Source organism: Anolis sagrei, chromosome 6 (genome assembly GCF_037176765.1).
Source record: "Anolis sagrei isolate rAnoSag1 chromosome 6, rAnoSag1.mat, whole genome shotgun sequence".
Lineage (NCBI taxonomy): Eukaryota > Metazoa > Chordata > Lepidosauria > Squamata > Dactyloidae > Anolis > Anolis sagrei.
In genome coordinates, this window is record NC_090026.1 from 52,955,409 (window position 1) to 52,969,626 (window position 14,218).

A 14,218-nucleotide genomic window follows, 5' to 3' on the forward strand; every position below is an offset into this window, starting at 1 on the left:
AATGTCTTTTCTTCAGATGTGAAAGCCAAGCTAGAGGTAGACATCAAGTGCTATGACGTACAGCCATCCTAAGAGTAGTACACATTTCAGTCATGATAAAAGCAATTAGAAAATACAGAGCATGCTAGAGTCTACATGCAGTTTACTTCATTTGTGTTATCTTCAAACATGTCCAACCATCATAACCTGGTTTTCCAGATTCATTTTTAGCAAGCATATCCCACAAGGAGTTTCTGAGTGCATGGTTGAGGTTTTCCCCCTTTGTGCATAAGGTTACTAAGGTATGAGCCCTTTATTAGCATACACTACAGTGACATTACAGGATGGAAACACAGATTCACATGTCACATTCGTCTGGAAGACTGTTCCTGCTAACAAACGACATTTTACAAAAAGTCACAACTCAAATTTGTTTTGGATCAACTGGGAAATCACACCAATTCATACATGAAGTCAACAGATGCATATTTTGCAGTGTAAGTAATAGTTTTGTAACATTTTGTAAACAATATACTTGCATAAATAAATAAATAAATACAATTTAATTTAGAAATAAATGTATCTGTAATAAAAATAATGTTTGTGTATCCATAAATAGAATTACTTGAATCTAAAATTTAGTGATTAAGCTTCTTTGCAGCAATTAATGTATTCTTCAGGAGCATGGCAACTGTCATTGGTCCTACTCCTCCTGGCACAGGGGTGATGAAGCCCACCTTCTTCTTCACCTCTGTCATGAAAATGGGGATTAGAAAAGGGAAAGGGGAGTGAAACATAAGTGTAAAAACGATAGTAATTGATTACATTCAACCAGCCAACATACACTGATTAACAATGCTAGCAATCAATCAAACTCAACTTGGGAAGATAAGACAACTGTACACTTTCAGATTCACATTGTCTGAATGCCTGATCACTGTCTCCCAAAGCAGTTACTTTATTATTAGCTCAAGAATGGATAGGGGCGGCTCAACCCATTACGTAAAGTAAGCATTTGCAGTATAGTTGATTTTGCCCAGGGGTGCTCTTATTTATTTATTTGGGGTTCTTGTACCCCGCCCTTCTCACCCCGGAGGGGACCCAGGGCGGCTTACAGCTGCAAGGCGCACTTAGACGCCTGCCACACAAAACAATCATCACAAAAGTACAACAATACAAGTTCCCACAATTCAGCCATTATCCCAATAAAATCAATAAAATGATAAAATCAATAAAACAATACAAACCTAGTTCTTCCTCCTACCCATCAGTGTACACTAACTCAAAGATCTGTTTTTGATTCCACTTCGACAATCCTGCTGATCTTACACATCTGATTGTCTTATTTAGTTGTCTTATTTAATTGCCTGGTTGCCCAAAGGCCTGGTTCCACAACCATGTCTTCACCCTCCTCCTGAAGGAGAGGAGGGTTGGTGATGTTCTGATTTCCCCCGGGAGTGAGTTCCACAGGTGGGGGGCCACCACTGAGAAGGCCCTGCTTCTCGTCCCCACCAGCCTCACTTGTGAGAGTGGTGGGGTCGAGAGCAGGGCCTCCCCAGATGATCTCAAACTCCGAGGTGGGATGTAAAGGGAGATATGTTCGGACAGATACACTGGACCAGAACCGTATAGGGTTTTGTAGGTTAAAACCAGCACCTTGAATTGTGCTCGGAATTGAACCGGCAGCCAGTGGAGCTGGCATAACAGGGGGGTGGTATGCTCCCTGTATGTCGCTCCAGTGAGCAATCTGGCTGCCGCTCGCTGGACTAGTTGGAGTTTCCGAACAGTCTTCAAGGGCAACCCCACATAGAGCGCGTTGCAGTAGTCTAATCGGGATGTAACAAGAGCGTGGACCACCGTGGCCAGATCACACTTCCCAAGGTACGGGCGCAACTGGTGCACAAGTTTTAATTGCGCAAAAGCTCTCCCGGCCACCACCGAGACCTGGGGTTCCAGGCTCAGCGGCGAGTCCAGGATCACTCCCAAGCTGCGAACCTGCGTCTTCAGGGGGAGTGTAACCCCATCCAGCACAGGCTGTAACCCTATACCCTGTTCGGCCTTATGACTGACCAGTAGGACCTCTGTCTTGTCTGGATTCAATTTCAATTTGAGGCGCTCTTGGTGGAAAATAGACCTTGACATATGCGAGTTGTAGTTACTGGGATGTATAGTTCACCTACAATCAAAGAGCATTCTGAACTCCACCAATGATGGAATTGAACCAAATATGGCACACAGAACTCCCACGACGAACAGAAAATATATATCAGTGATTAGTTAGGGGTGGGTGGGTGCCAAAATACTGTTTGCTTACCGTAGAAAATTACCTAGGGCCACCTCTGAGAATGGAAAATGGATTGTCAGTGGAAAACAGTTTGAAAAGCTAACCTTAAAAATGTGGAATAACACCAAAAACTGGGAAGTCCTGGCACTCAAGCACTGTAATTAGATGTCAACTATGACTAACAATTCTATGGATTCCGAGGCATTAATACAGAGTAAAAGAGAAATGTGCCAAGAGGAAGATGTGTCAAGCAAACCCTTGCAGTCATTGCCTCTTATCTGGAAATCTATGTTCTCATTGTGAAAGACCATGTGGATCTAGAGTAGCAACCTCATAAGATGGGGTTACTTTGGCGGAAGACCCCGGTTCAGCTACAGTTTACCCACAGAGCCTGCCAACTCTCATCTCACAATGCAGGGGAACTTCTTGTGGGGCTCCATGGGTAAACTATAGTGGAATCTGCATATGCCACTGTGGTGGCAATGCGGGAGGCTTCCCATGTTGCACCAGAAGCAATGGGGGGAAGCAATGTGGTCGACGCAATGCTGGTAAGCTGCATGATGTGGGGCGTGGGGTGACAAGTTCCTGGCGATTCTAACAGCCTTTATAAGGTTCTAGGTCTTTGCAGCCACTTACGGACACACTACCAAGACTCTATCCCTGAAAAACAATCATAGCCAAGAGTGATCGCTTATAGACACCTGTGAGATGCATTTTTAATAAACTCTGGATATTTCATGATGATAACACTTCCTGCCCCACATCAACTCTCACTTTCTAATGTAGCCACTTTTCAAGTAGGAGACCTTTTAAAAGCTGCATATTGTCTGAAGTTGCTGGAGATCTATCTCCAGTGAAGTGTGGGTGTGGGAAGCACCCATTGTCTTCAGAATCATTTTTAAATGCTCAGTCTTCAGTAAGTTCACATGAAAAGTGATAGGACTCATTGGTAAGACCACTTGCAGTCCAAAGGTATGCAAACAACATACTGTCCGAACGTATCTCTCTCTATGAACCACCTTGGAGGTTAAGATCTTCTGGGGAGGCCCTGCTTTCGGTCCTACCTCCTTCGCAGATGCGATTGGTGGGGACGAGAGACAGGGCCTTCTCAGTGGGAGCTCCTCGACTATGGAACTCCCTCCCCAGTGACATCAGATCAACTCCCTCCCTCCTGACCTTTAGAAAGAAATTAAAAACTTGGTTGTGGGACCAAGCCTTTGGAGAATAATTCAATGTAGTAAGTGGATATGAAATAAGTGCAACATGATTTGAATGGCTCCTGGACTATGATTTTGGACTTGTGTGGTTTTAATAATTGGTTTTAATGTATAAATGCTTTTTTCTTAATCATTTTTAGTTTTTAATGTATATGCTAATTGTATTTATATGTTTGCTTATATGGCATTGAATTGTTGCCAATTTGGAAGCTGCTCGGAGTCCCCTTCGGGGTGAAGGAGGGCGGGGTATAAATGTAGTAAAAAAAAAGAAATAAAATTTTGGATACATCTATCTAAGTCTGGTTTTGCTTCCTCAAAAAAACCCATAAATTTCATGTAAATATAAATATACGGATGTCCATCCAAGACACAGTGATCTACAAGGTAATAATGCAGGAAAATATCATGATTAGTACCAGGACAGTTTAAGGAAATCCTGATATAATTACAAAATTCTGACTGAAACGCTGTCAGTGCATGCATGAATATGAGAGGGGCGTCATTCCGTCTACAAAAATGGAGCAATATGTTGTGATTTCACATTAAAAGGGCCATTATATAAGTCAAGGTGCCCTGTACTGAATACATTTTCATGTAGGGAATTACAGAGTGCCATAAGTATTTTGCCCCAGATGTTTGGGACACGGTCAAGTACACACAGCATTCTCAGAATTTACACACGCACAAATCCTAAAGTGTAATTCTTTCTCATCTAACAATATACCACATTTTTGAAGCTTCTTTTGTATCTTTTTGTGATGCTTTTCTTTATAACAAGGGATATAGCATCACCAAACTTCTCCTAATTCCAAAGCAGCTATACAACATTTATTTAACAGTTCTGTGAGTATAGGCGTTTTGCTTACCTTCAAAGTCCACATCCCCAACTAACTTGGTCTTTCCTGTGACAGGATCTTGGATGTGGTTGATACCGACATCAATCACTGCTGCTCCTTCTTTAACCATATCAGAAGTAATCAGCTTTGGGATACCTACAATGACCAATTTAGTTAGGACTCCCAGATGTGAATCAAGGCTCCTTAGACACCCCAAACTATAGTCTCCCAGGATACCAAAACTGAGAAATGTTTCAGAAGGAGAATGTAATCTATTAAAGGGGTTCATTATTTAAAACAAATAAACAAAAAGTAATAAATAATTTTGCATTTATTGGCAGAGGGAAATGAACTAATATGGACTTTGCAAGTAATCAAGAATATATTCTACATAACAAAAACTTACAAATTCCTATTCGAGTGGGCTACAGAAGAAGAGCGCATTAAAGAGTATATGATAAAATGGGCAAGAATCATAGGAAGATCTATCTCATTGGAGGAGTGGAATCTAATATGGAATAAGAAAAGTAACTACTCCTACTCATATGATTTAAGAGAACATTGGATGAAAATTACTCATCAGTTGTACTTAACACCATGTAAGCTGGCAAAGTTCTCAAAAATATATGCAAAAATTGTTGGAAATGTGGAACTAAGGAGGGCACCTTCCATCATATGTGGTGGTCCTGTGAGAAGGTGAAATCCTTCTGGAAAATAATACAGGAAGCAATACAGAAAATACTGAAAAGTGACATCCCTCTCAAACCAGAATGTTATCTATTAGGACTAACCACAAAGAAATGGGACAAGAACACAGATAAACTATTTACTTATCTAATAACAGCTGCCCGCATCCTTCTGGCGAGAGTATGGAGACAAAACAAAATACCAACAAAGGAAGAATGGATGGAAAAGGTACTGGACATTATGAACATGGACCACGTAACATACATATTGGCTTGTGCATGAAACACACCCATCAGAACAACAGACTGGAATCCCGTTAAAGAGTGGTTAAAGGAAAACAAGGTGAAGATATTGCTATGACCAGACTAAATAGGAAGAGAAATCGTTCCTCAATTCAAAGTAATATGAGGAACGAGAAAAAAAAAAGAGGAAGAAAAGAGAAGAGGAGAGAAGAGTGAAGGAAAAGAAAGAAATGAAGGAAAAATCAGAAGAAGTAGGAAAGGGGGAATGTAGATAAAAGAAGAAGTAAAAGATCAGACGAACAGAAGAAAAAAAGAAAAAAATAGGAAACTACTGACGCTCGCAAATAGGAATAGGAAAATAGGAATCGGAAGAACGGATTAAGTATATTTGTAGAATATCATGATAGAGAAGAGTGGAAGTCTGAACAATTCACTTGTCATCTATCTTGGCTGTTGTCTTTTGTAAGCTGTTACTTGTGTATGTTCTTTGTTTGTTTGTTTTTCTTTTTTCTTTTTCTCTCCTAACTTAACATTTGTGATTTTAATAGTGTACTTTTGAAAACTTAATAAAAACATTTTTTAAAAAAGAATATAGAATCATAGAATCATAGAATCAAAGAGTTGGAAGAGACCTCATGGGCCATCCAGTCCAACCCCCTGCCAAGAAGCAGGAATATTGCATTCAAATCACCCCTGACAGATGGCCATCCAGCCTCTGTTTAAAAGCTTCCAAAGAAGGAGCCTCCACCACACTCCGGGGCAGAGAGTTCCACTGCTGAACGGCTCTCACAGTCAGGAAGTTCTTCCTCATGTTCAGATGGAATCTCCTCTCTTGTAGTTTGAAGCCATTCTTCCGCGTCCTAGTCTCCAAGGAAGCAGAAAACAAGCTTGCTCTCTCCTCCCTGTAACTTCCTCTCACATATTTATACATGGCTATCATATCCCCTCTCAGCCTTCTCTTCTTCAGGCTAAACATGCCCAGCTCCTTAAGCTGCTCCTCATAGGGCTTGTTCTCCAGACCTTTATTATATAATATATTCTACATTGTCTCACTATGGGAGATCAGCCCATGCAGCTACAAAGCCAGACTGGCTCAGTACTCTGAACTTACACAACTCAAAATATGTGCTTAAGACCATTATTGTGGGCACTGCCTCTTCATGCCCTTCTTCAAGTCCAACAGGACTGCCTAGTTCAGACACAAGTAACTTGTGTACAGAAACTGAAACAACTTGTATAATGATCACCTTCATGTTTTAGAATTCAGTACACATCTTAACGACTTTCTGAGTGGCAGAAATAATTTGGCAGTCTTCTTTCAATAAAAGAGGCTATTAAAAAGGTTTCCCAAGAGTATATGAGAATTTGGGAAGAGAAAGCAAAATATAGAATGTTTGATAATTAATGGAATAGAAGCTTTATTTCTTTTTCCACTGTGATGACTACTACATTGGGACCACCAAAGCTAGTTCATGAGTTGCAGGTCTGAGGAACTGGGTAGGTTTGGGGATAGCAGAAACCGAAGGAAGGCCAACACTACTATGACCATTACAGTAAGTTATGTAAAAGAACGAGATTTCTGGAGGAAAGGGCAAGAACAGTTATATAATTGTGCTAGAGAAATATCGCTAGTAAACGTTGGCATTTGCAGTACTGAACGGCCCTATAATTATATTTGCATGCCAAAAATTCTGTGAATACCAAGGAGCAATTAAACAATAAAAGCATTTGAGGATGACCTTTTTCAAAGGCAGGTTCTAAAGATATTGATAGACATTGTATGAATGACAAATCCACACTTTAAAACATGCTTCATTTTCCCCACAAAAAAAGATTTAAACAAAATCTCTTGCAGAATTAACTCAACCTGCTGTATATTAAAATATAGATTTTTAGGCAGGCATACAAATATACATACTTTTTATTCTGTGACTTCTACAACAAAAAGGGAATAGGCAATACACACTGGGCAAGAAGAAGAAGAAGAAGAAGAAGAAGAAGAAGAAGAAGAAGAAGAAGAAGAAGAAGAAGAAGGAGAAGAAGAAGAAGTTGTTTTTTATTTTTCTACCCCGCCTCCATCTCCCTTGGGAAGGAATCCCACTGGAGCATTGCAGCGCACCCAAATACCTGGGAGTCACTTTGGACCGTGCTCTGACCTACAAGAAGCACTGCCTGAATATCAAGCAAGAAGTGGGTGCTAGAAAGAATATCATACGAAAGCTGACTGGCACAACCTGGGGATCACAACCAGACACAGTGAAGACATCTGCCCTTTCGCTATGCTACTCTGCTGCTGAGTACGCATGCCCAGTGTGGAACACATCTCACCACACTAAAACAGCGGATGTGGCTCTTAATGAGACATGCCACATTGTCACAGGGTGTCTGCGCCCTACACCACTGGAGAAATTACACTGCTTAGCCGGTATTGCACCACCTGACATCCGCCAGGAAGTAGCAGCCAATAGTGAAAAGACCAAGGCAGTGACATCTCCAGCTCATCCCTTGTTTGGGTATCAGCCAGCACGTCAATGACTCAAATCAAGAAATAGTTTTCTAAGATCTACAGAGACACTCGCTGGAACACCTCAGCAAGCGAGAGTCCAAAAGTGGCAGGCTCAAACCCAGCACCTCAATCCATGGGTGATACCAAATGAGAGACTCCCCCCGTGGGCACACAGAAAACTGGGAAACTTGGAAGGCGCTGAACAGACTGCGCTCTGGCACCACGGGATGCAAACCCAATCTTAAGAAATTGGGCTACAAAGTGGAATCCACGACATGCGAGTGTGGAGAAGAGCAAACCACAGACCACGTGCTGCAATGCAACCTGAGCCCTGCCACATGCACAATGGAGGACCTTCTTATAGAAACACCAGAGGCACTCTAAGTGGGGGTGTGATTTTTGACTATAATTTTAAGATTGATACTTTTTATATACTTGTACAGTACATTAAATCCTCAAATGAAATCAATTGATTCATTTGTTGCATACATTTAGCCCATCTTTATAAAAGCTTAGGATAGCTAAGAATCTCACAGACAGTTAATTTCACAAGTGACCTAAACACCTAAAACTACAAGTCTAAATATCACAAAAGTATTTGTGTAAAATCAGAGATGACCAAAAATGGACTTGGAAGTTACTGGGTTGTTGCAGGTTTTTTCGGGCTGTATGACCATGGTCTAGAGGCATTCTCTCCTGACATTTTGCCTGCATCTATGGCAGGCATCCTCAGAGGTAGTGAGGTGAGGATGCTTGCCATAGTTGCAGGTGAAATGTCAGGAGAGAATGCCTCTAGACCATGGCCATACAGCCCGAAAAAACCTACAACAACCCAGTTATTCCGGCCATGAAAGCCTCCGACAATACATTGGAAGTTACTGTCCTCAAGGTCCTGCCCAGTCTTAGAGGCTCCACGCCATACCTTCTACAGGAATGGATGATATGTTCACTATTAGCCTGAGGAACAGTCTTGACCTCACAAGTTTGTACATTGCGCACTAAGTACTTTATTTAGATTAGGGCTGGAATTGTATGTTCCTTTAAATGTTGCAAGGAATTCCTCACCATGGGCTATACCGGCTAAGACTGCTGGTGAATGCAGCTTGATGATATCTGGAGGACCATATGATTTGCAACTTTGATTTAAATCCTCAAATAGGTACTACTAACATATGCAAATCAAAAGTTGAATTGAAGTGAAGCATCTTACATTCAGTGGAACTTCTTTGCTTTTTTAATAAATAAAACTGTTTATTTTGGTACATAACAGAAAAGCAAATTGTGGCAGATATAATCAGGTATCAATATTTTTGATGTGTACATGCCTATATACCTTAGTCAATCAACTAGTTAATTTTGACATTGTATTATTTATTTATCGTGTCAGGCAACCGAACAGTTGTATTACATTTTTGACAGAACAAACAAACAAACATACAAAAGACACAGAATGTGCAAACTTGGTAGTTGATTAAATGTTCTTTGAGCAGTATCTGGCCACTTGGAGTGCCTCTGGTGTTGCTGCAAGAAGGTCCTCCATTGTGCATGTGGCAGGGCTCAGGGTGCATTGCAGCAGGTGGTCTGTGGTTTGCTCTTCTCCACACTTGCATGTTGTGGATTCCACTTTGTAGCCCCATTTCCGAAGGTTGGCTCTGCATCTCGTGGTGCCAGAGTGCAGTCTGTTCAGCGCCTTCCAAGTCGCCCAGTTTTCTGTGTGCCCAGGGAGGAGTCTCTCATCTGGTATCAGCCATTGATTGAGGCTCTGGGTTTGAGCCTGCCACCTTTGGACTCTCGCTTGCTGAGGTGTTCCAGAAAAAGTCTCTGTAGATCTTAGAAAACTATTTCTTGATTTAAGTCATTGACGTGCTGGCTGATGCCCAAACAAGGGATGAGCTGGAGAAGTCACTGCCTTGGTCCTTTCACTATTGGCTGCTACTTCCCGGCAGATGTCAGGTGGTGCAATACCGGCTAAGCAGTGTAATTTCTCCAGTGGTGTAGGGCGCAGACACCCCGTGATAATGTGGCATGTCTCATTGAGAGCCACATCCACTGTTTTAGTGTGGTGAGATGTGTTCCACACTGGGCATGCAGACTCAGCAGCAGAGTAGCATAGCGCAAGGGCAGATGTCTTCACTGTGTCTGGTTGTGATCCCCAGGTTGTGCCAATAAGCTTTCGTATGTTATTGTTTCTAGTACCCACTTTTTGCTTGATATTCAGGCAGTGCTTCTTGTAGGTCAGGGCACGGTCCAGAGTGACTCCCAGGTATCTGGGTGTGCTACAATGCTCCAGTGGGATTCCTTCCCAGGTAATCCTCAGAGCTCGGGATGATAATCTGATTGAGATTCAGTACCACTCCCATTGGATTATGCTCCTCTTAAAACCTGGCCACTTGGCCCAGCAGCATGCACACCATGGCCACACCTCAGTTGAGTAAATTTGAGCCCTGTTGCCTGCCCCATTTCTGGACATTTGGTTGCCAGATCTGAAAAACAGCACCGTGCACAGCCCTAATCGCTAATATTATCTACAGCCAGTTAAGGCTGACAAGGGATGTCCTAGGACCTAGTCTCATACACCTGGGAAATGTCAGATCACAGAAAGTATGTTCATTTTGTATGAAGTTTTCACCTGATCCTAACACAATATTTTGTTTTAGTATCTTCAAAATGTGTTAAAAGAGTGAGCTAAAATAACACAATATTTACCTTCAGATCTATACTGTTTGGATTTCAATACATGTTAAACACTGCAAAAGTTATATTACCTGCTGCAACAATTATAATATCGGCAAGCTGCGTATGGATCTTCAGCTGATCTTTTGGTGTATATCTGTGAGTAATCGTCACTGTAGCATCACCTGTCAACACAGTCATCACAATAGGTAAATGAAGAAAATAGATTCAGGTAGAAAAATGAAAAATCAGGCTGAATGACATCTCGTCCTTTTTCATACTTCTATTTTGTAAAAAATGGACAATGAAAAGTTGTCAAAATTTAAAATATATTTGGATCCAGTCAAAATAACAGAGCATCACATCCTGTGACTCTCAGATAGTGAAATACTTAAAACTAAATGGAATGTCTAATAACCAAGTACATTTTATTTTCCAATAACAATAACAGGAATTCTGATTTCTATCTAACTGAACAAGTTTCAGTTGATTTTAAATCTTGCTCTAAATGAAGGCAATAAAGAACTATTTAACTTTTCTTTGCTTCCTCCCTTTCCTCTGTGTTGAAGATTGCAACAGAACCAATTAGTATATGTATCAACCTACCTCCAGGCCTTTCATGTCCTCCATCGGTATGCAGAAGCATTGAAATCGGCATTCCAACATTCTTTGATCTTCCAGCTACGACAACATTTCTTCCAAATGTTGGTATACCTTAGAGAACAAGCAAAAATATAAATAAATAACCAATCTCCATAAACATTCATGTGAATAAAATAGAGAGTTTTTTTGTCTTTCAGTTTTGGAAATTATTTTCTTTCCAATGTGGAAATAATAGAATGGCATTATAAGTGCTCAGATTCTTCTCTCTTATTTGACTTTAACAATGATTACCGTTATTACAATATGAAGAAGAAGAAGAACAACAACAACAACAAGAACAACAACTTTATTTTTCTACCCCGCCTCCATTTCCCCGAAGGGACTTGGGGCGGCTTACATGGGGCCAAGCCCAAGACAGAATACAATTAAGACAAAGTAATAACAATTAAGACAGTACAAAACAAGTCCGCAGTTTGGGTGTCCTTCTGGACTCATCACTTTCGCTTGAAGTTCAGGTGGCCGGGAGGACTTTTGCACAATTGACACTCGTGCGCCAACTGCGACCGTACCTCATGAAGGCTGATCTGGCCAGGATGGTCCATGCCTCGGTCATCTCCAGATTGGACTACTGTAATGCACTCTACGTGGAGCTGCCCTTGAAAACAGTCCGGAAATTCCAACTAGTCCAACGGGTGGTGGCCAGGTTGTTAACTGGTGCTCCTTACAGAGAGAAGTCAATCCTCCTGTTTAAGGAGCTCCATTGGCTGCCGTACATCTTCCGGTCCCAATTCAAGGTGCAGGTGCTTACCTACAAAGCCCTAAACGGTTTGGGACCCGCCTACCTGCGTGACCGCATCTCCGTATATGAACCCACACGATCTCTCCGATCATCTGGAGAGGCCCTACTCACGATCCCACCTGAGTCGCAAGCACGTTTGGTGGGGACGAGGGACAGGGCCTTCTCTGTGGTGGCCCCCCAACTCTGGAACTCTCTCCCCAAGGACATCAGACAAGCCCCAATGTTGGCAGTCTTTAGGAAGAGCTTGAAGATGTGGCTGTTCTGGTGTGCTTTCCCTGAATAGGAAACTCCTAGCATCATGTCCCAAATGCACTTTACTAGAGATTTAAGTCTGCACACTGCACCTATCTCCAAAAAACCTATCCATTTCACCTGTCATGTCCAGCATTTTTAAAAATTTTATCCATTACATTTGGCCCAGCCTCAGTTTTAAATGCGTCGTGGTGTTGTTGTCTAATGTTTATTGCTATTGTTTTAATGTTATTGTTTTGCTTTATGAGTTTATTTATTGTTGTATTTGTTATACTGTTGTTTTATTGATGTGTTGGCCTTGGCCTCTTCTAAGCCGCACCGAGTCCTTTGGGAGATGTTAGCAGGGTATAAATAAAGTTAATAAATAATAATAATAAATAAATAAATAAAACAGCGTAACAATACTAGCAAGCACCAACAGTAACTGCAGACTAATTTTGGAGGGGGGGGGGGGGGAAGAGAGGACCACTATGCAAGCTGGTTAAAGGATAAGGTGGTTCAATAAGGTGGATAGCAGCGCATAATAGCATAGGAAATATCATGACAGCAGAGCAAATTAACAGGGTCGGAGTCAATTCAGTTAATGTAATATAGGAAATCAGATTAAATGATGATTCAAGTCACAATACAGGTCATTTGTCATAGGAGTCATCAATCAAAAGCACGACGAAACATCCACGTCTTTAATTCCTTGCGGAATGTGGCTAGGGAGGGTGCCAGCCTAATCTCTCTCTGGGGAGGGAGTTCCAGAGATGGGGGGCCACTACCGAGAATACTCTCTCTCTCATCCCCACCAACAGGGGTGGGAGTGAAAGAAGAGCATCCCTGGAAGATCTTTGTAACACATGGCTTCAAGAAATACAACCAATTTTTTAAAAAGTGAGGGTGTCCTTGCGCTGCTCAAGGTCTTTCAAGTAAACCAAGCAGCCCAGTACAATACTGCTAGTTCCCATTCTAGGGCACTTCCAGATAGCATCAAAATTTGGATTAAATAAGTCGGTTCAAAAACCATGGGACTAGATAGCAAGTTCAGACACAGACTTGTCAGTTCTGGGAAATGGTCCCCCACTGTTTTGACACCTTCCTTGTAGTGGATTTTAGAAGTCTGCAAGATGGACTTGTAAAGACATCTCTCCAAGATGCACTGGATTGTATACACGCTCATGCAGATATCTTAATGTACACACAAGCAGATTTCTTATCTCTCCTAACTCAACTATAAATGCAAGCTCTGTTTAATATCATGAATATCAGAACAAAGGAATGGTTGCAGAGAGTTCTAATTGTAATTGTTTTCCATTTGTGCTTCTATTTAGCCACTTATGTGTCCATGGCTCCATTTTTGACAGTCCTGATTTCCACTATTTTGGGCTTTAAAAGCATGCACATACACTGGATGAGTCCACAATGGGTAAAGGAAGGAAGTCTTGTGTTTTCCATTACTGAAGGGATATACAGTCATGCAAATATGCACTTCCTTTTGGCCAGAATTGGGTTTTAAGCACACCTTTTAAACACGTGATTTTCAGCTGTTAACCTGATTCAGCCTGCGCTTTCGTAAAACATCATTTAGCTACACCACACACCTCTTTATCATGGTTTCTTCTGGGTTTTAGTGCATGTGTAGAAGGGCCCTACACACAGTTCCTTCTCTCATGCTCTCTTTATCCCATAATCAACTTTAGGGTTTGGTGTTGTCATCCTTGTAGAAGTGACTAGTAAGGTTTGCATCTGTTAATCTCTTTCTGGACATAATGTATCTCCTGACTCTTTACTCTCAATCCTTTAAAACCCAAAAACCATCTCTTCATAGACAGAACATTTTCTATTGTAAAATAAGTGGTTTAGATTGCTACACCACCATGAAGCTTTTAGGGAAAAATCTGGGAGATCCCCTCTTCCTTCCTACTTGCTAAACATTTTGTGCAGTTTTCAGAAGTGCAATTTCAAACTAAAATACAAAATGGAAATAATATCTTCATATGCCCTATAGGATTCTTTAAAAAAAAACCTTTCCCACTCAGCCTCTCTTGATATAATGAGAACAGCACTGATGGTAAAACACTACTTCCACACTCCTTCAAGAACTGCCTTGATGACATTCTAGTCAAGAAATTCATTCTAAAAACCTGGGTTGTCT

General features: G+C 41.3%; 1 protein-coding gene across 2 annotated transcripts in view; it reads right to left on the reverse strand.

Moving 5' to 3' along the window:
- Positions 1-245: 245 nt before the first annotated feature.
- Positions 246-14,218, reverse strand: part of MTHFD2L (methylenetetrahydrofolate dehydrogenase (NADP+ dependent) 2 like) — a 33,487-nt gene continuing 19,514 nt past the window's right edge. For both annotated transcript variants that reach the window (XM_060781339.2, XM_060781338.2), the window contains 4 exons: positions 11,031-11,138; positions 10,517-10,609; positions 4,347-4,472; positions 246-730 (listed from right to left, as the gene is read on the reverse strand). In XM_060781339.2, coding sequence (XP_060637322.2) covers positions 618-730; positions 4,347-4,472; positions 10,517-10,609; positions 11,031-11,138 — 440 coding nt within the window. In that variant the 3' untranslated portion in view covers positions 246-617. The remainder of the gene's footprint in view (positions 731-4,346; positions 4,473-10,516; positions 10,610-11,030; positions 11,139-14,218) is intronic.